The sequence below is a fragment of the Mugil cephalus genome, chromosome 17 (genome assembly GCF_022458985.1).
Source record: "Mugil cephalus isolate CIBA_MC_2020 chromosome 17, CIBA_Mcephalus_1.1, whole genome shotgun sequence".
NCBI classification, from domain to species: Eukaryota; Metazoa; Chordata; class Actinopteri; order Mugiliformes; family Mugilidae; genus Mugil; species Mugil cephalus.
Genome location: NC_061786.1, coordinates 10,228,125 through 10,255,428, shown reverse-complemented (window position 1 = coordinate 10,255,428; position 27,304 = coordinate 10,228,125). Strand labels below are relative to the sequence as shown.

Below are 27,304 nucleotides of genomic sequence, written 5' to 3'. Positions count from 1 at the left end.
CTGATTAACCCTGTGCTCCTGCATGCTTTATGCTTTATTTATTTATGCAAAAACTTTTTTAAGAGTTTAACATATTCCCTTCACGCTTTGGTCTCAAGGAGCACAAGACAAGTTCCCGCTGTGGTAAAAGTAGTGTTTATTTAATGAAATGGGGAAGAGCTCTATTATAAAAGACATTTCATAGCACAGCCAGAAACATGAGCTCAGACATCACGTAATCAGCAGTTTAACTATTGACAAAAACACTGTATGTCATAAACAGGACAGCACACATTGTTTTATCCTGCGCGTTTTGTAGGTTAACAATGCAGTGGTTCACCAGAAGGAACTAAACAAAGCTTCTTGTTTTGAAGTAGGTTAACAGGGAGCTTAGTATTTATCAGAAGGATTGATTCATTATTGATTATAATAGTTTTGTGATTATTTGTGATGCAGGCATGAAGTTAGAGGAGATGAACAAGGCGCAAATAGGAACATAGGCTTGTGTCTGAGAGCTGATTTTATTTTGTCTACAGGCCGTGTTTTACTGTTGTTGTAACTCTGAACCCAGAGTCCTTGGAGAAGTCACTGTCATTCCTTATCTCAACAGCTGGGTGGAGTGTGAGCGGGGATTTCTGAGAAAGCCACAGACCTGAGTATTGAAGTATTGAAGAGCAGGTCACTTCTGTTTTATGGCCAAAGGAAGGAAACCAGTGCTCCTGTTGGAACTTTTGACAGAACAGAATCACGTGGAACGAAAGTTGACAGCATAGCCGGCGTTTCTTTTGTTTCATTTCTCTTTCCCCGTTTCTGCCATCCCACTGGTGGGTCATCATCTCACTGGTGCGCACGGCTAAACTGGAGCAGAAAATGGGAGACAGGAGCGTTCAGAGCGCGCAGGAGAATGGTCCGGTGTCTGGAGAGAAGGATCCAGAAGCTTCGGACGCGATTGAATCCATCAACACCCCAAACGGTGACAGCAACCCCGCGCCCACTCCGCGCGTAACCAAGAAGCGCTGGGTGATCGTGTTCCTCTTCTGCTCGTACTCCCTGAGCAACGCGTACCAATGGATCCAGTACGGCATCATCAGCAACATAATTATGAAGTTCTACAACGTGGACGCCTTCGTCGTAGACTGGCTGTCGATGATCTACATGCTCACCTACATCCCCTTCGTCTTCCCGGTCACCTGGCTCCTGGATAAGAAGGGGCTGCGGGTCACGGCGCTGCTGGCCAACGCGCTCAACTGCGCGGGGACATGGATAAAGGTGGCCAGCGCCAAACCGGACCTGTTTTGGTTGACCATGGTGGGGCAGTTTTCAAGTTCCCTAGCGCAGGTATTCATCCTCGGAATGCCCTCCAACCTGGCGTCCGTCTGGTTCGGTGCTGATGAGGTTTCCACCGCCTGCTCCATCGGAGTTTTTGGCAATCAGGTGAGGCGACGCCACACGGAGAAATAAAACTTAAGGAAAAATAAAACTTAAGAATCAAAATAAATTCAGACACACGCACAAACTTTAATTGCTATGTGTAATTACTACATTTGCAGCCCGACTTGAACCTAAACCCATGACTGGATTAATGTCTTAAGGGACCCCGTGCAAATATTTTCGTTTTAGTCCCCAGCTGATTCACCTTCATCCTTATAACCCATAATCCAACCAGTACCTCTATGCTACAATAATAAATCAGCAATTAATGCAAGTGTAAAACAAATGGATAAAACTGAGGTTGAATTCTAGAGTATATACATTCTTTGTCCTGGGTGACAATCCAATTTTATGTAAGCCTCATCCAGACGAATCCATGAAGGTATAAATGATGGTGATGTGACTAAACCCAAAACTGACAGAAAACAATGTGATCATTGTGCTGGACTAAAGTGTGAGTGATGGGAAATACATCAGTGTGTCATAGCCTAATTGCACACAGTCCACGTTTATTATGTGCTCCTGTTATTGAACTTTTGAAGATATAGTTTTTACTTTTTTTTTTTCATAAAAATTAATCAAAGCATCAGCGAATTTTCCCGAAAGTGGACACAGAGAACCCAACCATTTGTGAAGTGCAAAATTAAGTGCATCTCTATGGATTACATGTTAATTTCCAGGCAAAATTAGAGTCCATCCATTAGATGTGTTTCTAATCAGTGTAAAGAGACTAAGGTGTTGCTCAGTGTCTCGTTGTCTTTAAAAAATAATCAGGGATTTGTCACAATCTGAGCTTTACAGCACATGTCTGTGGAAGTGTGTGACGGCGCAGGCTTTCTGAGAACCTCAGAAAAAAAGAGATGTTGTTGATCATTAGGCTGAAAAAAATAGTAGAAAATCATCTGTTTGGACTGAGTTTTTGGTCAGACAGGTTTTTGACAAAGGGAGAAGATTGAAGACCTCTATTACTCTCCACAGGAGTGGTTGACCACACAAAAGCAAGACGCGTAAGTCTGAGGTCGTAAAGGAACCAGGTCAACTTCTGAGCAACTAAAAGCCTAATAGTTAGTGATAATAAAACACTATGTCAGCAACAAAATTAATCTTTTGGAACGGGCCAAGTTAAAGTCATGACCTTAATCCAGCAGAAATGTTGTGTAAAACCCTGAAGGAAACAGTTCCTGCGAGGAAACTCAGCAACCTCACAAAATTGAGCAATGAGCTAAACGTCCTCCAAGCCTCTGTTGCTGCACAAGGCGATCACACCAGATACTGAAATCAGGGTTGTCATATATCAGATATCCCTGATGCTTTCTATATATTTGTTTTGCAGGATGTTTAAGCAAACATCCTGTTAAAATTTGAAGTTTGCTCTTGATATTGTAACTTGTGACTGTACAGTATTGTTTGTGACAGAGGCTAACCACTGCCTGTCTTGGTACATTACCAATTAATTTGTCAAGTTGGCATTATATTCCTTTTCACACTTCACTCGGCGAAGACACTCAGATCCTTTAGCCAAGTAATACAATGATAATGCAGGAATGACCTGAGGATAAACAAAAAGGTGTTGACAAATTTCCAATCCAACTGAGCACCCATGAGATGTGTTGGGCAAATAAGTCCCAACCACAGAGGCCGCACCCATACCTTCCCACTTCCCTTGAGTAAGACACCCAATAGACGACCACAGCAGTGGCCGTTGTACCAGTGCAGAGGACATGGCAGTATTAATAAAGGAGATAATCTTAGACCACGGCAAATCTATCACAGGACATGAATACAACACATGTGAGAAAGTGCCACACGAAGCATCACATCTCCAACATCGAGTTTATTTATAACCGTGTTATTTTGCATGGCATCTATTAAGACCTATTAATAACTTTATAACTATACATTCACTTGATAGTTCAAACCATGATCCAATAATGTTCACCAGACAATACCAGGGATCTCTTCCCCTATGTCCCTCTGACGTTTTCTTGATGAGGTGCCCATCCAGTTCAAGATACAACTCTGTTACTGCATGTATTTCCAAAAAAGTCCTTGTTTATACAAGAGTTTATACTTTCCCCTTAATTGATCAATAGAAAGAAGCTGGTCTCCATCAAACAGACATTTTCGTGTTAAAATAAAACGAATGCTTCATGCTCATTTAATACACCGCACTACAAATAAAATGATTCCACGTAGACTTACACATTTCTTATGATCACTTCTTTCATTAACAATATAAAAATACGGGTGTTCATTATTAATAGTACTATTAGTTATAATAACAATCATAATCCTTGTTTATTTATGATCGAAGCAGTCGTGTCGGAAATGACGTGACGTGACGTGATCTCTCCTGGCACAGTGCGCTCAGAGAGTGTTGTTTTGTGTTGTGTGCAAGCTGCCCCTGCCCCAGGTATGGTACACTGTCGGTTATTTAAAACTTTTTATTCATTTTTTTGTTTGTTTTTTATAAAACCTCCCTCTCATAAAACCACCAGGTAGAGCACGGTCTGTGTATCCACGGCTCAGTTACTGTTCCCAGGCAGCATAAAGGGATCGGGGACCAGCTATAGTTCAGATGAAAGATTAAATCCTTTTTTATATATGGATGCGTAAACAGCCCTGTAATTGTTTTACAACCGGCCTATCAGTCGCGGTTTAGCGTTTTATTGCGACGCATTCATAAAAATGAAAACTACGGGGACAACTGGAGCGCGCTGCCAACATGGCAATGTCGGCTCAGCCTCTAGTGCGTCTCACCAGAAACCAAAACACCGTCCCTGTAATCGGCCTCGTCTCTGACTTGATATGGATACCTTGAGTTGTGAACACGAGGTGCGTTTGGGGTTGCATTTTAAACGTCACATGTGTTGTTCTGGTTTTTCTTTACCGGTTGAATTCGCGTAGTTGCTGCTGGAGGTGGGAGGCGGTAGCGACATTATACGGGGTTGCCGTAGGAAATTTCCTGGAGACAAAGTCAAGGCAACGATGAGGAAATCTGAAGCATGTGGTTACTCATTAACCCGCCGCATCTTGCACTATGATTATGAGAAGACCTGTTTCCTTGTTTTGACCCATGGAACACAGGTGCATGCTTTTATTTTACCAAAAGGAAAGAACAATCAATATTACAATATTTTTATTCCATATGTCAATAGTTCAGTCATCCACAGGTCCATCTGAAAACAACCTTATTGCGCCAAATCATTCAGGGACTCAGTGTCTCACCTCGTCCCCACCATGGCCGCAGCGTGAAAGCTGTAATAATTGTGAAGTCTACTTTATTTAGTAGGCCAATAAACGCTGAACTTGTTTTATTGTGTGAGCGATACAAAATACAGTAGCACAGATTGATACTGTGCTGTCATTTTTTGACGAGATGGCGCCGTCGATGCATTTTGCTGCAGATTTAGGCAAGCTCACACTGATCAGCCACAACATTAAAACCACCTGTTGCGTCAATTGTGTGACGCTGTGGGTCCTGTGTGTTAGGGGCGGGGCCTCTTCAAGCACGTTCTGCAGTAGCTCCATCAGTTTGGTATTTGGGCAATTAGGAGGCCTTCTCGACACCTTAAGCTATGTCCAGTTGTTTTGAATTCCCTCTCTCGTTCAGCTCCCACAGTCACCTTGTATACGGTTCTCATCCCCAAGAACCCCCATTCACAAAAAAACAAAAAACTTATCTCCTTACGCCTAGTTAGTTTTACGAGTTAACGTCTGGTAAATAACCTCTTGACCTTTAAACTTGGTACACCTTCCACAAACCCCCAAAACTAGGGAAAAAGACACAGGAAGAGTGACACAAGAGAAAACAAGACGAAGACCACATACTACAGTGTCTTCCAGGGTATGGCGGCTGCTACTGATGTGGAGTGTCATTGCTGTGGGGTGCCGCGTTTGCAAGAAATATGAGTTTTCCAAGCAGAACATTCCTTTGTAATGAGATGATCAAATTGATTCACCTCCTCGCTGGTTTTAATGTTGTGGCAGGCTGGGGTGGTGTATTTGCTCAAGCACGTACCTGCACACACTTGTGGCTGTGTTGGATGTCAGTCATAGCGCTAACGTTCCCTACAGTTTTACTTTTAAATACCAAATCATTATTTGACGTCTCAGCTGGTCGAATGGTTTTCTGTTGATCTTGCATTTCATGCTAAGTATCATGGTGAACTTTAGCTCTTCTTTACATATCCGCATGTGTGTGTGTGTGTCATGTGCCTTAACTTTGCAATAAAACTACTTGCTTTCCTAGTTTGTCTTAAAGCTCAGTACCTGGGGACAAATTTTAAGCTGCGTAAGGTGGAAGGAGGAGTTAAAAGTAAAATGTTAAACTCACATGACCAAATGGGTGTTAACCAGGTAGAAAAGAGTCTGTTGGTCGTATATGAGAGCCTTCCAACACTCATTCTATTTAAACTGCACCCCAGATCCACCTCAGCTAAATCAGCCGGAGTGATAAGTAGTACTCGCCACTTCAGGTTCAGCAGACGAGCTTGTTCAGCTTGTAGGAGAAACAGGAGTGAGATGGGGGAGGGGAACTTTCAGGTTAACAGGCACAATATTAAGAGAGCATACATACAAGAAGACATGTCTGCTCTTCCCTCCAGCTGCTACTGAAGCCTGAGGAGAAAGGGAAGCTTTTGCAGCAACATGAGTTCTCAGGAAGATTTATCCCAGGAGTGGATGGACAGCTTTGGTAATGGAGGGGCGACTGAGAATGAGAGTTTGGGAGACTACGAACACCACCACCTTCCCGGAGACAGCGGCAACTCCTTTGAAGCTTCAGCCCTGGACGGCCCGCAGCTCGCCCCCGAGACCAAGCTGTACAAGCGACGCTGGGTGATGCTGTTCATCTTCAGCGCCTTCTCCATGAGCAACGCCTTCATGTGGCTGCAGTACAGTATCATCAGCAACATCTTCATGCGCTTCTACAGCATCAGCCCGATCGCCATCGACTGGCTCTCCATGATCTACTTCCTCACCTACATCCCCCTCATCCTGCCTGTCATGTGGGTGCTCGACACTCGGGGCCTCAGAGAGGTCTTGGTCATGGGGTCTGCCTTCAACTGCATCGGGGCCTGGATAAAGACGGGCACCGCAGACCCCAACATGTTCGCCATGACTTTCCTTGGGCAGTTTGTGTGTTCAGTGGCCACAGTTTTTATCCTGGGCATCCCATCCAGACTTGCGTCCCTGTGGTTTGGGCAGCAGGAGGTGTCCACCGCCTGTTCCATTGGCGTTCTGGGAAACCAGGTGTGTGTCTGTTTACCTCCTGGGCTAAAAATATTCTTTGGCAATGTGTGATCTTAGCGCTTTGGTGTGAAAAAGAGGGCTCTGTCATCTTTTACTATCTTTGCAGACTATCTGAAATGACTGCTGGCTAGAAACAGGCAGGTACACGTTATGTCACGTCAGCCGACTTGTCACGTGATTGAGTCTTCTCTGGTCCTATTAACTGTTTCCAGCCTTGTTCTTGAATCTGTAGGTTTAACAGGCTGCTTAAGAAAACCTGTGGCTTCAGCTTCCAATGGCGAAAAAAAGGTCTGAGAGAATCAGTGCAGAAACAAGCCCTGGATACATGCTTACATTTCAGTTTCAGTTCTGTTAAATCACACGATATTTCTCACATGCCATGCGGTGTATGGGAAAGATAGCCATTAGTCATCTGCTAATGTAAGTATTAACTCACAAATTTGGGGTTTGGATTTTAGTTTTGTAGTTTTTTTAAAGTTTCAATTTGGAACCTGAAGTGCTGTCAGTATATACTGTATAAAAAAAAAATTCATCAGAAAACAGAAAATAATTCACAGAAGTCATCAAAATTTTCAATATTAGCCAAATCTGCCTCGTAAATTCTTCACCACACACAGGCAACAGATGTTTGACTGAACGGAGGAAGTTGAAGGCATAGGAGCAGATATAACAGAGCGTAGCTGCTTCTCACCAGGAAAAAAAAAAAGACAGTGGTATTGTCGAAGTGTTCAAAGTGATTTCCTCCACGTCTGTGTGTGGTTTGTTCCTTCTAGTCAGGGGAAATTGCTGGGGTTGTGGAGTGTGGCTTCCACTGCTTGAACTGTCCGCTTCTGAACAAACCTCCCACGGCTTGGGTAAACTAACTGTACAATAAGTTTTCACTGAGAGAGAGCTGTGTCCGTGGTCACGGCACCTGACCCTCTCTCTGAAAATACCAGTATTTGTATAGAACAAACATGATTATTTGATATGAGGTGAAAGATTGAGCAGTTTGCAGCATAGCTTTATGAAGCAAAAAATAGTCTGTTCTTAAGGAAAAGAAGTTAATGAATGTTAGACTTGTTATGCGTAATCCATAAGTGGATACTTTGTGATTTGTCCGTAAACATGTACGATCACAAGACGTCTGACCCCCTTGATGCTCTTTGACCCCTGTAGCTAAACAGTTTTTGCTTCATTTGAAGTTATCCTCTCACCTTTGTCTGACTGAACACCCGACACCGGCCATTGTCGCGCCTGTTTTTGTTTCATACTGTACCTTCGCTCCCTACCAGCGGAGATAAAAGGACACATTGTTGTGGATGTGTTTTTTCACCGCTCTAATTTCTTTGGCTTCGGTATCTAAATCCTGAGGTTTTCAAACTCAAATAGTTTACATATCACCTAAAATAGTCGAATGAGCCAGTTTTGCATATTTAAAACTGCTCTGAACACCACCACAAAACAACTCTTTTGTTGGTGTCATGAATGTCATAAACTCTTGTGAATGCCTTGTAAAGCTTTCTCTAGCACAAAGTTAATGTTTGTTCAAGTGTTTGATATGAGCTACCTGCAGACGGTAGCGGGGACAAGTCTACTAGTCACAGTAGATGTAAGGTTCTTGGAGGAACACCTTCAGGCACCTCACGGAGTTTTCATCACCTTTCCTTCTCTCACATCTCCCCAGAGCGGAGGGACCTCGGCCATGTTTCCCCTGTTCTTGATGCTGTAGGAGGCTGAGGAAGTGGGCACTACTGATGTGGTATTCAGATTTGGAAGATTTAATCCTCCCCATCCTTCACCTTTCACTCAAGATCCACTCAGTTTGTTTTCGGTCACTGAGTTTGGGGGAGTGCTGCGGTGCATTTTGTCTTCAGTTTTTGAAGCAGTTGATTCAGAAATTAGCTTAAGCCCACTACATATTTGAATCATCATGCACTCATGGTTAAGTTTTAACAGTAGCAGATGTAGCATCACTCACACAGGTGTCCAGCAGTCAAACGTCAGTCAGACATGAACTTCCCAATTTTGTTTGATTTGTCATAAAGGTGCATACTTTACCTACCCTTTCATTATGCCTCACATTTTTCTTTTCTTATTCCTTACTGTAACCTTTTACCACTCTTGTAATATGTAAAGTTTGTGTGTGTGTGGTCACCAGTCAAAAGCATCACCAGTCATCTTTGTAAATGCTCTCACCTTTAGATGGGTATTGCTATTGGGTTCCTGTTGCCACCTGTCCTTGTGCCTAATGTGGACGATATGGAAGAGCTGGCACATCACATCAGAATCATGTTCTACATCAGCGCAGGTGTGGCCTCCGCCATCTTCCTCCTCGTCATCATCGGTAAGTCTTCAAGGGCAGATGACTGTTCAGTCAATCAATCAATCTTTATTGATGAAGCACTTTAAAAATCACATGGTTGCCCAATGTGCTCTACACAGACACGAGTACAGATAAAACAAGATTAAAATCATAAAGCAAACAAACAATAAAAAAAAAACAACAAGAAACCAAAGTGCTGAACACGGACATGAGGATAGATAAAACGAGATTAAAATCATAAAACAATCAAACAATAAAATCTATAAGAACCAACACCTCAAACTGATGCCAAAGAGAAAAAAAAGTGTTTTAAGAGAGGATTTACAAAGAAGAAGTGAGTCGCCTTGCCCCATGTGCAAAGGCAGGTTGTTCCACAGTTTTGGGGCGGTGACTGAAAAGGCCCGGTCACCTCTCAACTTGGACCTTGGATGCATTACTATGTCCAAACAGCATGACCTCAGTTTTGTTATCATGTAGGTGCAAAAAATGTATGGCCACCCATGACTGGATTTCTGCAAAGCACTCTAGCAGTCGGTTTGCACAGTTATCATCAGATTGTTTAAGTGGCAAGTAAATTTGACAGTCATCAGCGTAGAAATGAAATGCAATACCATGTTTCTGGAGAATTGATTCAAGAGGATATAAGTAGAGGGAAAACAGAAGAGGAACAAGTATAGAGCCCTGGGGTACTCCCATCCTGAGAGGTGCTGTATAAGACTCAGTGGCCCCAACACACACAGAAACTAAACCAATCAACCAAATAGGACACACTGACAAGATCAAACTGGTCAAAAACAGCATAGGATGTGGCAGATATGGAGGTGTCCTAAGAAGGAGGGCAAATAATGGCCTTAATGTTCATGGCCTTATTTATAAAAAACCTCAAGAAATTCTCAGATTTCAGTTGAGTTTTCCAGACGGGAGACACAAGGATTGTGACAGTTAGACGTAATGATGTTTGAAAAATGCTTGGACTTAGCAGCTTTCGCAGCATCAGTTCTCATCAGTTTTTCATCAGTTCTCTGATAAAAATATCAGCTGTCCTTCAACATCTGGAAAGACACTTTAGCAGCTTGTCTTTCTTCCACTTCCGGTCAGCTCTCCTGCACTCACGCCTGACAGTGCGCAAACTATCATCTATCCAGGGCTCAGGTCTAGCTTTGAAAAGCTTTGGTTTTATCTGAGCCTCAGTATCTAACATAGTCTGACAGGATGAGTAAAAATGAGAAGTTAAGGCTTCAACATCTGAATTAGAGCCCAGGGGTTTGGCTGGGCTGATCGCTGAGTTGAAGGTTGTGTGGAAGTGAGCTGCAGAGTCAACAACATGACAGACAAGACAGAGGCGGGTCAAATACAACAGACATGTGGTCTGAGAACACTACCGACAGTAAAACCGTGTGTTAACTGAAGATTAACAGTATGCACATGTTCTTTTATTGGACCAGACACAAGCTGTTCAAGATTAAAAGAATCAATAAGATTTAAAAAGTCTTTGGCCAACGGCTTCGCAGAACACCACACATGAATATTAAAATCTTCAACAATTAAAATCCGATCATATTTAGGCATCATCCCTGCCAACAAATCACACGGATAGGCTCACAGAGTGGGATTCGATGCTCAGTCATGCAGTAATCGCCCATTGCAAGTCCCTTTCAAAGTCATCTAACACCCACAGCCATGGCTGTGAAGATATATAAAGCGAAAGGTGATTTTGACAGCTGGTGCTTTCCAGTGGTATAGACCGTGATCTTACCTCACCTCACCTCCTTTGTGCTTTGAAGTCCCTGAATGTAATTCCACTTTCTAGGAGAACTGTGATGCCATTTTTGTTCAGAAGACAACTGGTTCTCCTGAAAAATGTCCGCAACATTAAATTGCTTGACACAGAGTTCAATCTTTTTCACGGCAGAGCTTCTCATCCTTTCTCAACCAGCACGCCTGCAAAGCTGATTCCCCCTGAGATGTCCTCTCTACTGATAAACTCAACAGCATTGCGGCCCGCTAGATGAGCAGCTGCAGTAATTGCTGTAATTGTCCACCTTTTGATGAGATGAGTTTGGACACGATGTGAAATACACGCTCAGGGAGTCATAGCAGCATTTTATGAAATCCCTTTCCTTCTTTTAAGCTCTCCTTTCACCTCCGCCAAGGACTAAACACAAATTTGGAGGGAGTGGAACACGGGAAAGTTGTTTTATTTTTGGAGTTCAACAACTCTAGATGTGCTTATGCTGAATTCAAATCTAAGCTAACAGGGGGAGTCATGTACACTGCTCGGGAACTGAGACCTCGGGATATGTCCTCTTACAAGGTTGGCCTGTTCATATGTTGTGGTTGAAAGCAGTTAAAAGTGCCTCTACATTGATAAGACACATGTTAAAGTCAATTAAATGGAAACACTGATTACTAACTTGTCCTATTGGATTATTGACAGCAGGCGTGTCGCACAGATAGCGTGACAAGTGTGTAGCTGTGCACAGTGACATCACCGCCGCCGATGAAAATTATTTGTCTTATCAAACCCTGACATGAAGCATCCACAGTTAGTCTTACCTCAGCATCACACCGGTCTTTGAACACCGTCTCTATCTCCACCATCTTTCTGTTCGGTGTCATATATTTTAAACACCCAAGTAACTTCCAGAAATGTTGTGTGCTTGTTTGTTTTGCAGTTTTTAAGGAGAGACCAGAGATCCCTCCCAGCCAATCCCAGGCTCAGGCGAGGAACATGCCGCCAGATGAATACTCCTACACGGCCTCTATCTTGAGGCTGCTGCGCAACAAGCCTTTCATGCTCCTGGTTGTCAGCTATGGTTAGTCCCTTGTGCCTGTTGCCTGGAACAGGACACTTTTGTGTTGTGACGCTCTTTTATGTTTTTTAGATTCATTATTTAATTTGTTATGAATTCTCCTCTAGTCTTTAGCTCAGGCTTCGGCTGCAGGTTTGTCATTTTAACCAACAGGAAACAGATGTTTAAATCTCTTGTTTTGTCCGCTGTCCAAAATTTGTCCACAGTCCAAAACAGTCCAAGGCAGTCATAAAAACAAAAAGCAGGATGTTGCACCGTGTTCCATTCTGCATATAAACATACAAATAATGCAAAAGCTAAAATAACACTCTCTTCGCCCTATTTTTCAAGTTTTGAAAATCAGGTTGTGGTTTCTCCCAGTTATGTGAAAACACACTTCTGTGCTACAGTAAAACCAGCTAACACAACAGTGAGATGTATTCCCTAAAATACACTACTTATAGGATCCTAAAGGGACTTTATTTGAGCTGTTTTCTTTTAAGAAATCGTTCCAAAGACGCTGTTTTTCCGGCATTGTTTTGTTTTGATGGTGTTGATAAATTATGCTATGCCTCCTTTAGCATTTATTGACTGCATATAAAGCTTAAAGTTTCTCTTTATACGCCCTGTAGGTTCATATGCAGGTCATACACACTTCATAGATATTGTAGAAGAGGAAGTCTGTGTGTTGGCACGCTCCTGTGTCTTTATCGTGTCATTGTGACACGCAGGTCACCCCACACTCTGGCATTTTATCACCCATCCACGATTAGATGTTGTTGCAGCATTGAGCTGAAAGCTAACACGAAAGGAGTAAACCCCTCAAACTAGATAACACGTGTCTGCATCTGAAGCTGTCACAATCATATTCGTAGAAATGCACAGTCTAAATCGAGTTCTGCGCAGATAGGAGGTTGTGTCATCGCAGAGCATGGACTTTCTGCACAACATGTAACATTGGTCTAAAGGTCTTTTTAAATGTCTCGTGCTCTAGCAGTCACGACTGCAATGACTGACACAAATATTAAGAGCTGATACTGTGTTCGTGTATTCTGAAAACAGTTTTTCTGGTCTTTTTGTGACTAGAGGATGATACACAATGAGCCACACTGACAGCCCAGTATCTTTGTATTGTAATTGTAATACTATTAGGAAAATACTGACACAGCCTCAGGTCTATCGTGAGCTTGATGTGCAAGGCTGTCAGCAGTGCTTCTACGTAGACACTCTCCTCTCAGAATAGACTGTTTTCTGTCTGTTGTCTGCAGGGCTGAACGTTGGCTGCTTCTATGCTATTTCCACACTGTTGAACCGGATGATCATCGAACACTACCCGGTAAGTCCCCGTGTGACGAGCAATTTTCCCCATTCACGTTAACCTTTAGCCTTCTCCCCTGTCATATTCTCTGTGTGAATATGCTCCATGTAGACATTTGTCTGACTTACAATAAAGCGACCCTATCTCAGATAGCTATGTTCCAGAGCGTCAGGGAGAAAAATGTCACAAATTACTGATATGGTCTGTAAACCAGAAATGTCAATGCTCTTTGTCTCAGGGTGAAGAGGTGAATGCCGGGAGAATTGGTCTAACCATTGTCATTGCTGGCATGGCGGGGTCCCTCATATGTGGCATTTGGCTGGACAAGACCAAAACCTACAAGTAAGATGTTCCTGCGCTCTAGAAGATTAGTAATGACGTGAAAACGCAAAAACAAACCAATATCCAATATGTCTGTGAATGTTCTCAGGGATCCAGGGCATTGGTATATCCAAAAAGTGTTTACAAAAGGCAACTGGACTTGTAGAGTTGTACAGGTAAATATCCAGCCGTTGATGGACACTAGTTGCACTTGTTTCTACCGTTAACAGAAACGAGTCAAACAAGTTTCCGATGGCTCCGTTTTCCGCAGAGCTTCCTGTTTAACCTCAAACTTCCCACCAGCCCCTTAGAACTGAAGTTTATGTTCAAGTTTGCATGGTGCGCTTTGAGCTCAATGCTAATTTGAGCACGTTAACATGCTTGAAATTGCAATGTTAGCATGATGACGGTACAATACACAGCTTAAACTGCTGGAAATGTTATTAGTTTTATATGTAATAAGTATATGTGTTGTTTTTACTTAAGGGTAGTGCTATTTGGAGACTTCACTAATGACAAATGTTTTTGAATTATAGCTTGAATGTGTGGACCATCGTGGACTAGCTTGCATCCATGAAGCTGCGCTTGTAGCAGGGCCAGTCATTTTCTATATCAGCTTTGTGTGCTCAAATGAAACGATGCTGCTCTGAAAGGAAATGCTCCGATGTCTTCAGCTCTCCACTGCGTTAAGTTAAGCCATCCATTCACGGAGCGACGTCTAAGTGAATCAAAGCTTTTGTAAAAAATGAGCACGAATGAGGATCCAGCGGAAGTGGGTTTTGTGTCTGACGTCCCACTCTGCTTATGTGAACTGACAGGCCACACTGGTCCTTCCCAGTGGCCTTTTGCCACTGCATTAAACACGGAAAAGAGTTACAGTGCATTCTTGATACTGCTGTTTTCCTTTTGATCTAGTGGATGAATACCTTCACTTACCTCGTCCCATTTTTCTGCCACATCAGTGATTGGGATGTTTGATACAGTTCGACCTTCAGTGATGTGGCATGCAAACTATTATGATTAGAAACAATCCTCAGATTCCTTACATGCCAACAGGATGCTTTGCTGTCAAAGCAGTTGGGCCCAGATTTATGTTGTGGACCCTCGCACTCGCATTGTCCTGCGTCGGAGAGAATCAAAGGACTACACTATATTAACAAAATGTTTTGGAGCATATTTTACGCGTGGTTGTACCGGAGACAGCTTCGCCAAAGTAAGCCTGTTTTTGCAGATGGGCCTGGGTACGGGAAGTGGTCTTTAGTGAGTCCGGGGTATTGTTTTCCCTTCCTCTTTATTGAAGCTGTTTTTTTCTTTGGTGTTCATTGGGTCTGTCACAACATGCACCATGATACATCTGAAGCACGCAGGAAATGATGTATGTTAAATGTGTCAGGCTCAGAGTCAATGGGTCATTCAACACTCCCACAGTGTTTGCAGATTAAGTCATAGAAGGTGTCCTAACACAAACAAAATGACACCAAAAGGTCATGTTGTCATTGACTAAATAGGACAATTGTGTCGAGTTATTGTGTCTTACTAATACGCATTGAGTATATGTCTAAAAATGTACTTGTGCATGCACAGAAATCCTTTTCTGAAACTACAGTGGAGGATTTTCTTGCTCAGAACAGCTTCGCCATGAGCCTCATCACAAGACTCAGAGTCTTAAACCATACTTTTAAAGTTAAATCAGATTAAACTGGAATTCTAAGATGATTTGGAGATTTTAGAGTAACGGTATGCCGCGCTGTATGCGAATGCACGCGAAGGTTGGTTCTTTTGTCACATCACAAAAATGGCTGACATCGGTCTCTTGTCTCCTCAGGCAAACCACCCTGGCTGTTTATACTCTTTCTCTGATTGGAATGATGGTCTACGCCTTCACCCTCAACCTGGGCCACCTGTGGGTGGTGTTTGTCACAGCTGGGATTTTGGGGTAGGTAACCATTGAAGAATAGAGACAATTATCTCAACAGTTTTACAGCCTGAAAGGGGCTTGGAATTGGTCCCAGGACAAGGCAAGGACAGGTCGCAGGTCTGCCACAGGGAAACAAACAGAAATGCAAAAAAGCATTCACACAATGGCTAACTATTAATTAATTATCAATTGGCATCCGTGTGTTTGGTGTTGGAGAGGAAGTTGGGGCACCTGAAGAACATGCAAACTCAGCGCAGAGGTCTGAACCACGTCCCTGTTAGGTGACAGTGCCAACCACAATGATGAGCGTTATATGTCACATTTGATGTCTCAACGGGCTTCGCTGATCCGGTCTTAATCATTCCGTTGAAGCTGTGTGTAGTTCACGTTAAGAGGCACGAAAGCTGCTTTGTCAAAGCAACATTGCTGCTCCTTCATTCCCCTAGCTCACATGCTTTATCCCCACAATGGTTGCTATATGTGGTAAGCTGATTATGCCCGTAACTGGTTTCCATAGCGATTCTTTTGTCTGCTTTTCAAAAAAGGAAGTTTTATACATCAATTTACACGTGTCCTACTTTTACATCTGTGGAACATTTTGCTTTGACTGGGATGAAAACAGTCAGCAAATTTTCAAAATGGAGCGTGACCGGTGGTGAATATGGAATGAGAGCAGGGTACCGCAGTGACAGTGAGGTATGGGGATGAAACAGGTAGAACAAAGGCCAGTTACATCACGCTGTCTAGTTGCAGCTCATCTCCAGAGCAGCAAACTGAGCTATTTTTTTTTTTTTTTTTTAATTTTTCCTCCTCTGAATATAAAGAAGCCTCAAACTTAACTTGTCCAATATTTATATTTAGAGGTTTATTTATAGGCTATTTATCAGGTCGCAGATGAGCCATGTGTGACATAAAATGACATCACATTTATCCTCAATAAAGCCACTTTTAGATTATTTCTTCGTATTTTGTTCTATTTTTTAAATCTGACATTGAGAGCTGTTTGCACAGTGCTATAAACCTTGTGGTTTCCAACGCAGCATTCATGTGTTCAACCCGTCAACATACGGATACATCTGGACACATATCCATAGAGTAAAGTTCCCTCTTCTGCGTGGAAAGTTTCTGTAAAGTAAGGCCCAGAAAGACCCTAACAAAGTTTTTAGAATTACAATTGTTCTCAGCTCCAAAAAGCTAAAATAATCTCAGAAAGAATCTATAATAACACACTTGGCAGTGCATTACCTATTACTGCATTGACATTTAGCTCATTGGATGCATTTAATTTAACTTTGACACTCTCTGTCTGCCTGCAGCTTCTTCATGACTGGATATCTACCTCTGGGCTTTGAGTTTGCAGTGGAGCTCACCTTCCCAGAGTCAGAGGGAACCTCGTCTGGGCTGCTCAACTGCTCCGCTCAGGTCGGTAATGATGGTTTTAATGTACACTCTCAAGACGCAGGCTATCGCATGGAGGACTGTGCACCGAACATTTTTTTTGGAACGTCGTTTCAGATCTTTGGAATCATTTTCACCATCTGCCAAGGGAAGATTATGGATGTTTGGGGGACTTTGGCTGGAAACATCTTCCTGTGCATCTTTCTGCTGATAGGGACAGGAATGACAGGTGAGATAATACCTTCACTGTGATTTTCCACTCGCGATGTTTTATAGCAGGGAGCACATGTGCAAATAGCGGTGGTTCTTAAATAGTTTATTCAGGATGTTAAATCGAATACACAAGCAAACATTGGTACAGTTTAAAGTTACTCATGCGTAGAGATTCAGTATCTAGTGGATAATACCTCCCTCTAGTGGGTAAATTATGTATTATAATATGCCTGTTAAGGTCCTCAGTCATGCAGGCAATGCTATATAAAATAATAATACAATCCATGAACTAAAGCAAATGCACATGTTGGGTTTCTTGACGATCGTTCACCTCTCGTCCTTCTTCAGCTGTAAATAACTGGTGGGGAGTTAAGATTTTTGTTAGTGCATCTGAAGGTGGCGCTCACCTGATTCATGACTAGAGTCGGTAATGACCAGGTGCTCACTTGTAATTGGAAGAATCTGTGTTCTTCCCTCAAACAATGGTACGCCCCATTAATGACCAGAGACTCCAGTCTCAGAGTTTCTTTGGGAACAGATGTTGAGACCTTGTTTTAAGTGGACGGCAAATTATATTTCAGTCCTGCAGTCACCTGCCTTGTACAGTGGAGGGCAGTTTAGACATTTTACCTCATGCAACTGAAATGCTTTCTAATTCTTTGATATTACCTGCACAAATACTTGCAAATCGCGTGTTTGTGTGGACGAAGGGGAGCTTAACTTGTGAGTTTGCAAAAAAATGTGACCAAAGGCAAAAGTTTGAAACTGCAGACACCTGCTTTCAGTAGTGTTCTGCTGCTTATCCTCTCTGTTCAGACAACACACACTGTATTTTGTTGTTTTTGTTGTTTTTTTTTTTACTTGGCAACCAGCTATCCAGTTAAACCTCTCTGTATTTATTGCAGGATTAATCAAATCCGACCTCCGCCGGCAAAAGGCCAACGCGCAGAACGAGGCGCAGACAGCCAGCGTGAGTACATCAGTGTGTGTGTCACATGGAGTCGGAGGCTGGATCCGCACGCCCCTGTGACGGAGGGATGTGTGAAATCCTGCCCCGGCTCTGGTTTTGAACGGTTTTCCTGCAGGCTGCTTCTGCACGGTCTGCACCACTGTTGGAAACTTTCCCTATAGACTCGCTATAGCGCGAAAGTTTCTCTCGACACTGCTTGGTCTGACAGCTTTCAGCTTCGCTCTAACAAACGTTTACATGTTTGCTAACAAAGGCCGATATCAGCTTAACACTATCCCCTTTTTTTTTACGGGTGCAGTTGACAGCTGTCAAACTGAAAAATAATCACTGTTTTTCCGTGAACGAGGCACACCACAATCCACTATTCACGAAATAACACGTGTGTTCAAATGTGTACTTTTTTTGTGGGCCAATTTCTCGAGTATATGTCACGCACGAATGAAATGAATCGACACACGAAACAAACACAGCACAGCTGTTCAAAATCACCTGTTTATTTTTTAGCAATGAATGCCACTTTAAACAAATCCTTGCTTCACATCGTGCGCGCTCTGCAGCCCGCCTGTTGCTTAAGACGAGCTTTGCTGCCTTTCCTCGTCCCTTTTCTGTTCGTAATATTCCAGTTTTTATAATTCAGCTAATAATAATTCATATATATATCTCCACCACCACCATGTTGTTCTGTTAAATTGCTATAAAGCTATAATACATGAATAATATATTATATATATATATACAAATATTATACATTTTTTAATAACTTTATGCCAAAATTAGCATAATCTCTGCTCACTAGAAGCTTTACACATGTACCATTGGGTTAGGAGAGTGGCTGCTGGCATACAGTGTGCGGTCCTATGGTGTTTCTGGAGGAACTGGTACTGGTGGTGGTGGTGTTAGTGGTGCATGGGGGAGACAGTGAAGGGTGAGGTGACCCTTCCGGGCCCCCCAGAGGTGTGACACCCAAGCTATCCTTCCAGCCTGCAGGCTCAGTGTCATCGGTGCAGGACTACGGGGCCACGTCGTGCAGCGGGCCCTGGCAACGGGAGTCTTGACATTAACCCACAACCTCACTAAAACCCAAAACACACACAAGGTAGGGGGCACACACTCTCTCCGAAGCTTCGACTCCACTAACGCCACACTCCGCACGCACATACACAAATGAACGTGCACGGCGGTCGAGGGTAGAACAGTTTCTCTGAGCGAAGACGCGGCTGAACTCTCTGTAAATGCACGTTGCGGTTTTCAAAGGGTTCTTTAAGAAAGCCTGACTGCACTTTTGCACAACATTTATCCTGTGGTTTCAACCTCTCCCAAGCTTACTCTGAAGATAAACTTATTATTTAAAAGATTCAGAGTAGTTTTTATTAGTTTTTTTTTTGTTAACTCGATTAACTTTCTTTGATCTGACTAGTAATTAACTGATTAGTACTAACTAATTTGATGCAAAAGGCTAATGCACAATGTTGAGATGTTAAATTCCAAAGAAATGCACAGAATAACTGTGATATACACTTATCAGCCACAACATAAAAACCATCCATAACACTGGTCTTCTGGGAAACCTGACATTTATTTGTTTGGGCACAGCAGGATTGTAACCATCGCACATTTTTCCTGCTGCTAACATGTTAACTTTGAAGACAAAATGTTTACTTGCTGTTTGATGTATCCCGTCCACTGACAGGTGTCGTGATAACCGGATAAAAGGTGTTAGTTACATGCATTTTCCAGAAAAAAAAATCTAATTTCTTTCATTTTGACTCACGTGACAAAAGTAAAAAGACTTCCTCAAAGCGTTGAAGGCGTGCAAGATCGATTCAGTAACGCACATGAGGGTTGCATACAGTTATTTATGAGCGGAGCACTTTTCTTGTCCCATGATTCTAGGTCCAGGTGAAGACGTGTGAGGTATTGTGCGCTTCTTGAAGCTTGAAGGAAGTTTGATACATGCTACCTTTGTGCAATTTCCACAACAGTCGTGCCCTGGAGTTTTGAAAACTACTCCCGCTCCACTCATTTGCTGAACTGTACATTGTCTGTCCTTTGCAGAAAGTGAGAGGTGATCTGGGAGGAAGCGTGTCCCTACCTAAAATCCTGAAAGAGGAGAAGTTATGAGGAGGACGTCCCCTGTCAAAGACACTGTGCTCTGATATTTAAGAGAAGAAAAACAAAAAAACAAAGAAAAAAAACAAAGGAAATACTGACAAATCAACACGCATAAAAGTGCACAAAAGACTACAGAGTAAAAGGCTGCTGTGGAGAGCGAGTACAAGGAGAATGAATTAAACCGATACCTCTGTAACGCTTTAATGGAATCACAACCAACAGACCTGCTGCACATTAAATGGACGTCACGCTGCGGACACCCGCACTTGTGCGTCCCAAACAATCATGCACAAGGGGAAAGCACTTTCAGTAACAAACACTCATTTTATTCTATAAAGGCATTTTAGATGTCGTGTGCAATGTAACTTTAGTCACTCCAACATGTTGCACTCCAGTTTCAGTTTAACTGAATTACCTCTGTAGCCTTTCCTGCCCCCTTAATTAATTACTGCCTACTGATTAGTGTCAATGTAGTGTTTGTTTGCGTTCAATGAGCAATATGTGAACTGTGTCTCCTATTGATGGACCAATAGTGTGTGTAACTGAACTCAGTCTTTACATTGCTGAAGGTATTCATTCGAGTGTTCTGTTTATAGAATAAACACTGTGACGTGTTTTCCCGACGCGGCAGCCGGACCACCGTAAGCGTGGGCCGCCTGCCGTCCAGGATCACATGGAGTTATCACTTATGATCGAATATGATCGATGCTGTGCATCTGAGTACACTTTGGAAGGTCGGATTTTGTCCCCTTTTATTACTTTCGGCAATCTCTTTCGAGAGGACGTTTGGGGGACAAGAATGTCAGCACAGCACAAAAAGAAAAAAGGATAAGGCAAATAAGATCTATTGTTCTTGTCGTTTTGCGCACATTGTTTTTTTTTTTTTTTTTAACATATACTTTAAGCCTGTAAAATTGTTACTGAGAAATGTAGTTCATGCTGTGTATCCAGTATTTCTACCGACTGTCCTTGTGTTGTTAGGTGATTGCCCTGTTTTAATGCGAGTCCTACGTGCGTGTGGGAAATGCTAGATGTCCTTTCAGTGCCAACGTGGGGGCAGGCGTGAGCACCTTTAGATTTCTGAGGCATTTTGTATGATTCAACATGACTCAGGTAATAATATATATATTTTTTAAAAACTGCAACACACTCTGTGGGATTTAATATTGCTATAAAGGAATAAAAAATAAATCAAATAAAAACAGGAACATAAGAAAAATGCACAGACCTGTCAATTATTTGTCTCCACTCAGCTGAAATGTAATAGTTAATTCAAAAAGTCATTTAGAAGGCCTGCTTTAACCCGAATACGAGATAAAAGCAGGATACTCACACAACAACGGTTCAGGAATAACTAAAAAATAAAAAGATAAATGTTCAAGTCCCTGTTGGGTGATTCAAGAGGCCCCACCCTTCAAAGCCCCCCCACTAACAACATCCTGTTGCCACATGTAGGGGGTTCCAGACATCTCCTTGGTTGCATGCTACTGCGAGAACCACGAGTTGAAAAACACATGACCTCATCGTTGAAAGGTATTTCGTCCCTCCAAAATGAGCGAGAAAACAAAGAGAGCACTGTAACACATTTTCCTGTTTTTCTCCATTTTTATTTATTTATTTATTCTTTTTCCTTTTCTCTGAAATGATGTTTTCAGTGGCATTGCAAAGGGTTTTTTTTCATTCTTAAAATGAATTTACAAAAGTTTTGTGACGATTTTTTTTAACACCACAGTGAAACAACAGGAAACAAGATACTACAAAACTGATCCCATCGAACCTCCGCGTATTGCTTATTTTTAAAAGCTATTTTTTTTAAAGATGAGTCAGCACACCAGAAACACTGTAGTGTAACACCTTTGTAAAAGTGCCAAATCAAGACACACAGATGTAAGTGGTGTAAGTCAAAATGTCACAGAACATGGACTGTTCTTCAAGGCAAGACAGCAGCACACAAGGACCAGTCCACACGTGTCTGGTGAGGGCGGAGGGTTCAGTTAACAAGAGGAAACTGCTTGAGGTTCAGTTGCGCTTCTTCTGTCGCGTTCCGACTTCCTCTTGTGTCTCTGGAAGACACGGGAACCCGATGAGCATCGCTATGATGGAGAAACCTGGAAAAACACATTGGATCGAGTGAAGTCCACCGCGAGAACATTCAAACTTCAAACCAGCAGAGACAGTAAACAGGGTGTTAACAAAACTAGGGGTCCACACTCACTCGCCACTATGAGGGGTGCCATGACGCCAATAGTCAGCGGCGCAGTTTTGTAGAGGAAGGCCTCGGACAGAAAGTGTCCCAACGCCAGCACAAACGTCCACAGGGTGATGTGATACAGCCTGCAGAAAAGAAGCCAGAGAGAGAGATAGACACGATGTCAGCAGGCGGCCGACGGAGACGAGGAGCAGCAGAAGTGACAGGTGCCACCTTACGTTCTGTTCTGGATGTCGATGGCACACGCGCACCGAATGATCGATGCCAGCAACGTCCAAATGCCAAATGTCCGAGCTTGGAGACCGTTCACTGAGGAAATAAACAGAAAAAGGGACAAAGGTGTAACTGAGCCATCCAGTAAAAGTTATGAGTAGGAAGTGAGTGCTTTAACTTGTTTCTCTGCAGTATTTTAAGAGAACAAGGACTCATATTAACTCACTGTACATACATCTGTACTTGTATTGTCTGAGTCTAAGGTATATAAAAATATCAACCCATATACAGCAGCCTGAAGATTCCCTTTTTAAGAGGGTTTACTGAGTATTTGATTGATTATATGAATTCATCATGATATTGTTTAACAGAAACAAAGTCAGAAGGAGAATGATGGGAGAGTGATTGTAAATAAATCTACTGGATAAAGCCATTATTCAAAGTATTCATTGTATAAAGTGTGATGGGTACAGGGTGCAGTCACATAGAGACTGCACAGACACTATGCCAGTGACAACAATAGTTATATTACTGCTGAGATACATGTGAATATTAGCAGTTCAGTTGATCATCACATCACCACTGGACTGTGTGTCTATCAGTGATCTGGTCGCCTGAAACTAGTTCGCTCACCAAACTCCGGGGCGCCTGTGTAGAGCTTCTCGGACAGGAAGCTGTGATCCCTGAAGCTCTGCACGGTGTTTCCCATCGCGATGACGGACACCATCAACAACCAGCTCCGCAGGACGTTCAGAAAGCGGCTCATCTCCTCTGTGTGTGTGTGTGGGACGCACCTGTCCACAAAGACACGTCTAGTACACACGCTGTCCAACACATGACATGGAGATCATCTATCAGCTAACAATACACCAGTAACTTACTTCTACGATATAGCAGCCTGCAAACTGGATAAAACCAGTACTAACATTATGATAACCCGTGGTGTGTGCATTTACCTGACCGCGTCTGTCAAACTACAGTGAAACCATGTCCCTTACTGAAAAAAAAGAAGAACGCTACATGTGAAACAATAACCTGGGACTGAAGCCAATCGACTATGGTGTTGTATTTACAAAGGTGAGTCTTTCTGTCTTGGTAATCTTTGTCCGCGGGTCAACCAATCAGAAACCTCAAAGCATGGCTCCATTTAATCGTACCATTATGGTGATTGGTCTAATCCACTGTGGGGAAACGCCCACTTTCTAATTCAACCAATAGAATCTCAGGAATCCAGACACATGTAGACAGTATGTTAGGCTGTATACAAACAAAGAGTAGATGTTGAGCAAGATAGGTATTTATCTTTCCCTTGAGTCTTCCCCTGGTACATTTTAAGGAGACTAACTAAATATCAAAATAATAACACGTATTTGCACCATAACCATTTGACAATTTTGAAATGTGTATTTTGAATACTTCGTTGTAATACTACGTATCAAGTATCTGTATTCTTGTAATTGCAATTTAATGAAGCCTACAGTTTCTGCCCTTCGTTCTGATTATCTCAATATATGGTTTCACGGTTGCAATAGCGCCAGCTACCAATTAAATTATTCTTATTTTTATAACAATCAAATAAATAAAATAAACAAATAAAAGAATGGGCCTAAATTTGGTCAAGTGGACGAATATTGTCAGCGAGTGCGCATGTTCGTTGCCCCGTGGTTGCTAGGTTGCTCTACAGTTGTTGTGGTTACCAGGAAGATTAAGCGCGACGATCAACTGGCGCTAGTGATACCAGCTAGCCAGTTAGCATAGCTGTTAGCATACTCCATAGAGATTAAAGGCAAGTTTATGTTGCTATGCATTCGCACGTCATTATTAAAGCGTCTGCGGTCTCCAAGAAAGCAGGTGTCGAATATCTTGCTTCGGACACACAGCTAAAGTAACAAGTGGGTAAGTCTTATTAAGCTAACGCCTGCTAAATTGTCAGGATTTAGTCTTAACGTCTATATGCTTTATGTCAGTGAGATGATTCCACTGCCACCAGGTAGAGGTAGAGAGCAGCCCTGTGTGAAGTGGCTGTTATTACAACTGTATGAATGGCCTGGTGTCAATTTATGTTTATCACTGACTGTCGTTTGTGGCTGTTGTACGTGATAGATGCCATGGTAAAATATAGCTGCTTGATCCCTGGAAGATTTCACCGGCCAGCCTGTCTCCTCTCACTGTAAAGATGCCAGCTGTGACCCGGGATAAAGAGGACTCCTCCTCAGAGGATGAGCAGGAGTAAGTACAAGTTTGCAGTTCTTGCAGTTCATTACTTTTGCTGAGTAAAGCGATCACTGATCTCCTCTAGGCAATCTCAGAAACGTGAGATCAACAGTGGGTGCTATGCATTAGATACACCTGGATAAAGCGTCCAAATTCACACAACACTTAAGTATGAAAACAACCGTCATATGGTTTGTTCCTTGTTACAACAAAGTGAATCACACTGAAATTTATTTTCCATATTATTCATTATAGTTTGTGATATAACATGTAGTTCCTTAAATATGTGGGGATGTGGCTGATTCAGAGGTCTGCAACCAGACTGCACCGAAGATTAACGAGAATGAATATTGTATTTATAACTGATTAAATAATTTAGTTATTTCGATTTTTTATTTATTTTTTTTTTCAAAACGGGCTTTGTGTTTACGAAACTGAGACATAGACAGTTGGAGAGATGCAGAGTATCGTTCACACAGCCCTGGCAGCTTGTGGACTTGGAAGGTCTCCTCTCCTTTGGTCTTTAGTTAAAGTCTTATCCTTATACTGATCCTCTTGACCAAGGTTTGCCTCGTGATACATTATTAATATGGCACCTTTATGGGACTGAAAGCATTGTTGATTTTTAGCGTTTCTGCTGTACCATGTCTTTGCACTTTGCCTTAATTTATTAGATGAGTTATGAGTCCTGTTCAGGTTTTACTGAACATGTCCTGAGCCTTGTTTAATATTTCATGCCAAGATGCATACAGATAAAAGGACACCTTCGATTTCATTTTGCATAATTGATGAAAGTTCTGTCGAGCGTAGATGCAACAGTTGGTGTTTGCTCTGTTATCACTGCCAAGTAATTCCCTCTTAAGCCACCCTTAGTGATGCCTTACTGATGCCTTAGTGCCTGCCAGTGTGTCTCCATCCATCTCCTGAATTAGTTTGGATTGCTTAGAATTAGGGTTTAACCTCCACGTGGCTAGAGCTGCCTTCGCTGACAGGCCAGTTATTGAAATGCCGCCAGAAAGACACGTGTCTTTTGGAAAAAAAAAGAAAAGTTTTCCTCCAAAATACATGTCCATACACAGAATTTTTTAATAGAAAGTAGTTTTCTTAGACTGTACACCTGTTTTCATTTCACTTAAATCAGCCAATAAGTTTTTCTGCTCAACCCTGACTTAAACATTATCTGTTCTTCATTCATCAGGAGCAGTTGCTAATAATTTACATTAATGTGAGGTAAAAGTCCTGACATTAGTTGACACCCAACGTCTACCGCAACGTCAGACAGTGTTCAATAATTCAAATGACTACAAAGTATAAGATTACAGGTATAAGATGCGCAGCACTCATGAAGACATGGTGGGTGCATGGACAGTACAGGACAGAGCTTGACCTCATGCTTTGTATTGCATTTGATGGAAACGCCTCACGCAACAATTTCATCAAGACTCAGCAAACGTGGACAGTTAAGCGCATTCTTGAACTTGAAATCTGACGACGAGTGACGTTTTCACACAAAATATTAAATTACAATTACAAAGGTATTGAAGTATCCTGCATATTTCCCCAAATGTTTGTGAGATCAAACTTGCTAAAACACGAGTGTAACAGGATCTTGTGTGTATACAGGTACAGCGCTATCTCTGCTCTCGATGGTGGCTTACGTTCATAATAAACAACAAGCTTCTTTAGCAGGGTGCAACCCGGCAGAACAGATATCTGCTATATTGTCTGACATACCTGGTTACTTGGAAGCTACGGGCGGCAATTGTTTACATGCCTCCCCGCCTTTATCGCGGCCCGTCATACTTGATTGAGTTCTTCTCCATCATCACGCTACCTTATCTTATTTTTAGCCCCTCGATAAGCAGGCTGCGTCTGGTACTGTGCGATAGTCTGCACTTTTACAAGGGTGTTTGCTAGCGCGGTACACGGGTTTTGTTATGGCCCGCCGCTTCATGAGACAGTGTGTGGTTCTGTCTCTGTGGGCCAGACTGAAATAAACACCGTGTCAGAAAGCATTCCCTCAATATTAGCTAAGCCGCCCGTTTAGGCCAGTTCACATCATCCTGGAAAGGAGGCCAAAGGGTTTTGGACAGTGAGATTTAGCCTTGTGCATCTTTATGACGTCGTTGCGCAGACATTTTTTTTTTTTTTTTCACCGATTACTTTTCACGTGTTGCATTTTCATGTGTTTTATCTCATCTCGTTGTCCAACAGAGACCACCCTTGCATCGCGTGGTGCGGCCTTAGCAAGACGATCCCGGTTCTCTTGTTTTTCCCCGAAGCTGTTGTTTCAAAAGATGGGAATGTCTGCTCTGTTGGAGGTACGGCGCAACGAAGAATAACACGGACACTTATGAAACTGACATATAAGCTTTATACTAAACGTATTCTGTCGTCCCAAATGCACAGAGCGATATAATATGGCCTTCAAGATTGTGCGCACAGAGAGCCGCCTGGTACGAGGAATACTCACCAATCACGGGTTCCATGAGGTAATGTTCTCTAATTGTTTTATTCCCTGCGTATGCAATTTATGCCCATGCTCTTTTGTGTAGAATACTACTGTATATATTTTATCCTTCCTGAGACTCGGAACGCTGATGTCAAAGCCCGGGAATGCACACAGGGTGCGGGAGGGGAAGCCAAAATGACCTCAGG

The 27,304-nt window shown here is 42.5% G+C and overlaps 3 protein-coding genes across 11 annotated transcripts in view; 2 read left to right on the top strand and 1 right to left on the bottom strand.

Moving 5' to 3' along the window:
* The first annotated feature begins 291 nt into the window (after window positions 1-291).
* flvcr2a (FLVCR heme transporter 2a) lies at window positions 292-21,233 on the top strand. 5 transcript variants are annotated; one of them, XM_047610273.1, is made up of 12 exons: window positions 1,287-1,413; window positions 6,018-6,663; window positions 8,848-8,989; window positions 11,644-11,784; window positions 13,029-13,096; window positions 13,317-13,420; window positions 15,225-15,335; window positions 16,634-16,739; window positions 16,833-16,944; window positions 17,834-17,898; window positions 18,879-18,994; window positions 19,954-21,233. In XM_047610273.1, the coding sequence occupies exons 2-11, from the start codon at window positions 6,061-6,063 to the stop codon at window positions 18,951-18,953; spliced, it is 1,527 nt and encodes a 508-aa protein (XP_047466229.1). In that variant the 5' UTR covers window positions 1,287-1,413; window positions 6,018-6,060; the 3' UTR covers window positions 18,954-18,994; window positions 19,954-21,233. The 5 variants fall into 5 exon arrangements, with proteins under 5 accessions (XP_047466231.1, XP_047466229.1, XP_047466226.1 ...); XM_047610270.1 differs by lacking the exon at window positions 1,287-1,413 and adding an exon at window positions 3,739-3,823; XM_047610275.1 differs by lacking the exon at window positions 6,018-6,663 and having other exon boundaries at window positions 292-1,413.
* A 362-nt stretch (window positions 21,234-21,595) lies between these two features.
* Window positions 21,596-23,531, bottom strand: erg28 (ergosterol biosynthesis 28 homolog). 2 transcript variants are annotated; one of them, XM_047610278.1, is made up of 5 exons: window positions 23,389-23,531; window positions 23,066-23,226; window positions 22,438-22,528; window positions 22,226-22,344; window positions 21,596-22,118 (listed from the first exon to the last, which is right to left on the bottom strand). In XM_047610278.1, the coding sequence occupies exons 2-5, from the start codon at window positions 23,196-23,198 to the stop codon at window positions 22,030-22,032; spliced, it is 432 nt and encodes a 143-aa protein (XP_047466234.1). In that variant the 5' UTR covers window positions 23,199-23,226; window positions 23,389-23,531; the 3' UTR covers window positions 21,596-22,029. The 2 variants fall into 2 exon arrangements, with proteins under 2 accessions (XP_047466234.1, XP_047466235.1); XM_047610279.1 differs by having other exon boundaries at window positions 23,066-23,256; window positions 23,389-23,529.
* Window positions 23,532-24,141: 610 nt separating this feature from the next.
* The window catches only part of ttll5 (tubulin tyrosine ligase-like family, member 5), a 46,490-nt gene continuing 43,327 nt past the window's right edge, over window positions 24,142-27,304 (top strand). For 3 of the 4 annotated variants that reach the window (XM_047610520.1, XM_047610519.1, XM_047610517.1), the window contains exons 1-4: window positions 24,142-24,328; window positions 24,536-24,661; window positions 26,861-26,967; window positions 27,056-27,138. In XM_047610520.1, coding sequence (XP_047466476.1) covers window positions 24,609-24,661; window positions 26,861-26,967; window positions 27,056-27,138 — 243 coding nt within the window. In that variant the 5' untranslated portion in view covers window positions 24,142-24,328; window positions 24,536-24,608. The remainder of the gene's footprint in view (window positions 24,329-24,535; window positions 24,662-26,860; window positions 26,968-27,055; window positions 27,139-27,304) is intronic. The other variant, XM_047610518.1, reaches the window with a different exon arrangement.

Excerpts from the sequence above, each read along its gene's own strand:
- erg28 (XM_047610278.1), bottom strand. The coding sequence starts at position 23,198 with ATGAGCCGCTTTCTGAACGTCCTGCGGAGCTGGTTGTTGATGGTGTCC. Across the intron at positions 22,529-23,065 it reads CACAGGCGCCCCGGAGTTTG|TGAACGGTCTCCAAGCTCGG; the intron begins GTGAGCGAACTA and ends TTATTTCCTCAG. Across the intron at positions 22,345-22,437 it reads ATCGACATCCAGAACAGAAC|GCTGTATCACATCACCCTGT; the intron begins GTAAGGTGGCAC and ends TCTTTTCTGCAG.
- flvcr2a (XM_047610273.1), top strand. The coding sequence starts at position 6,061 with ATGAGTTCTCAGGAAGATTTATCCCAGGAGTGGATGGACAGCTTTGGT. Across the intron at positions 6,664-8,847 it reads TTGGCGTTCTGGGAAACCAG|ATGGGTATTGCTATTGGGTT; the intron begins GTGTGTGTCTGT and ends TCTCACCTTTAG. Across the intron at positions 8,990-11,643 it reads CTTCCTCCTCGTCATCATCG|TTTTTAAGGAGAGACCAGAG; the intron begins GTAAGTCTTCAA and ends TTTGTTTTGCAG.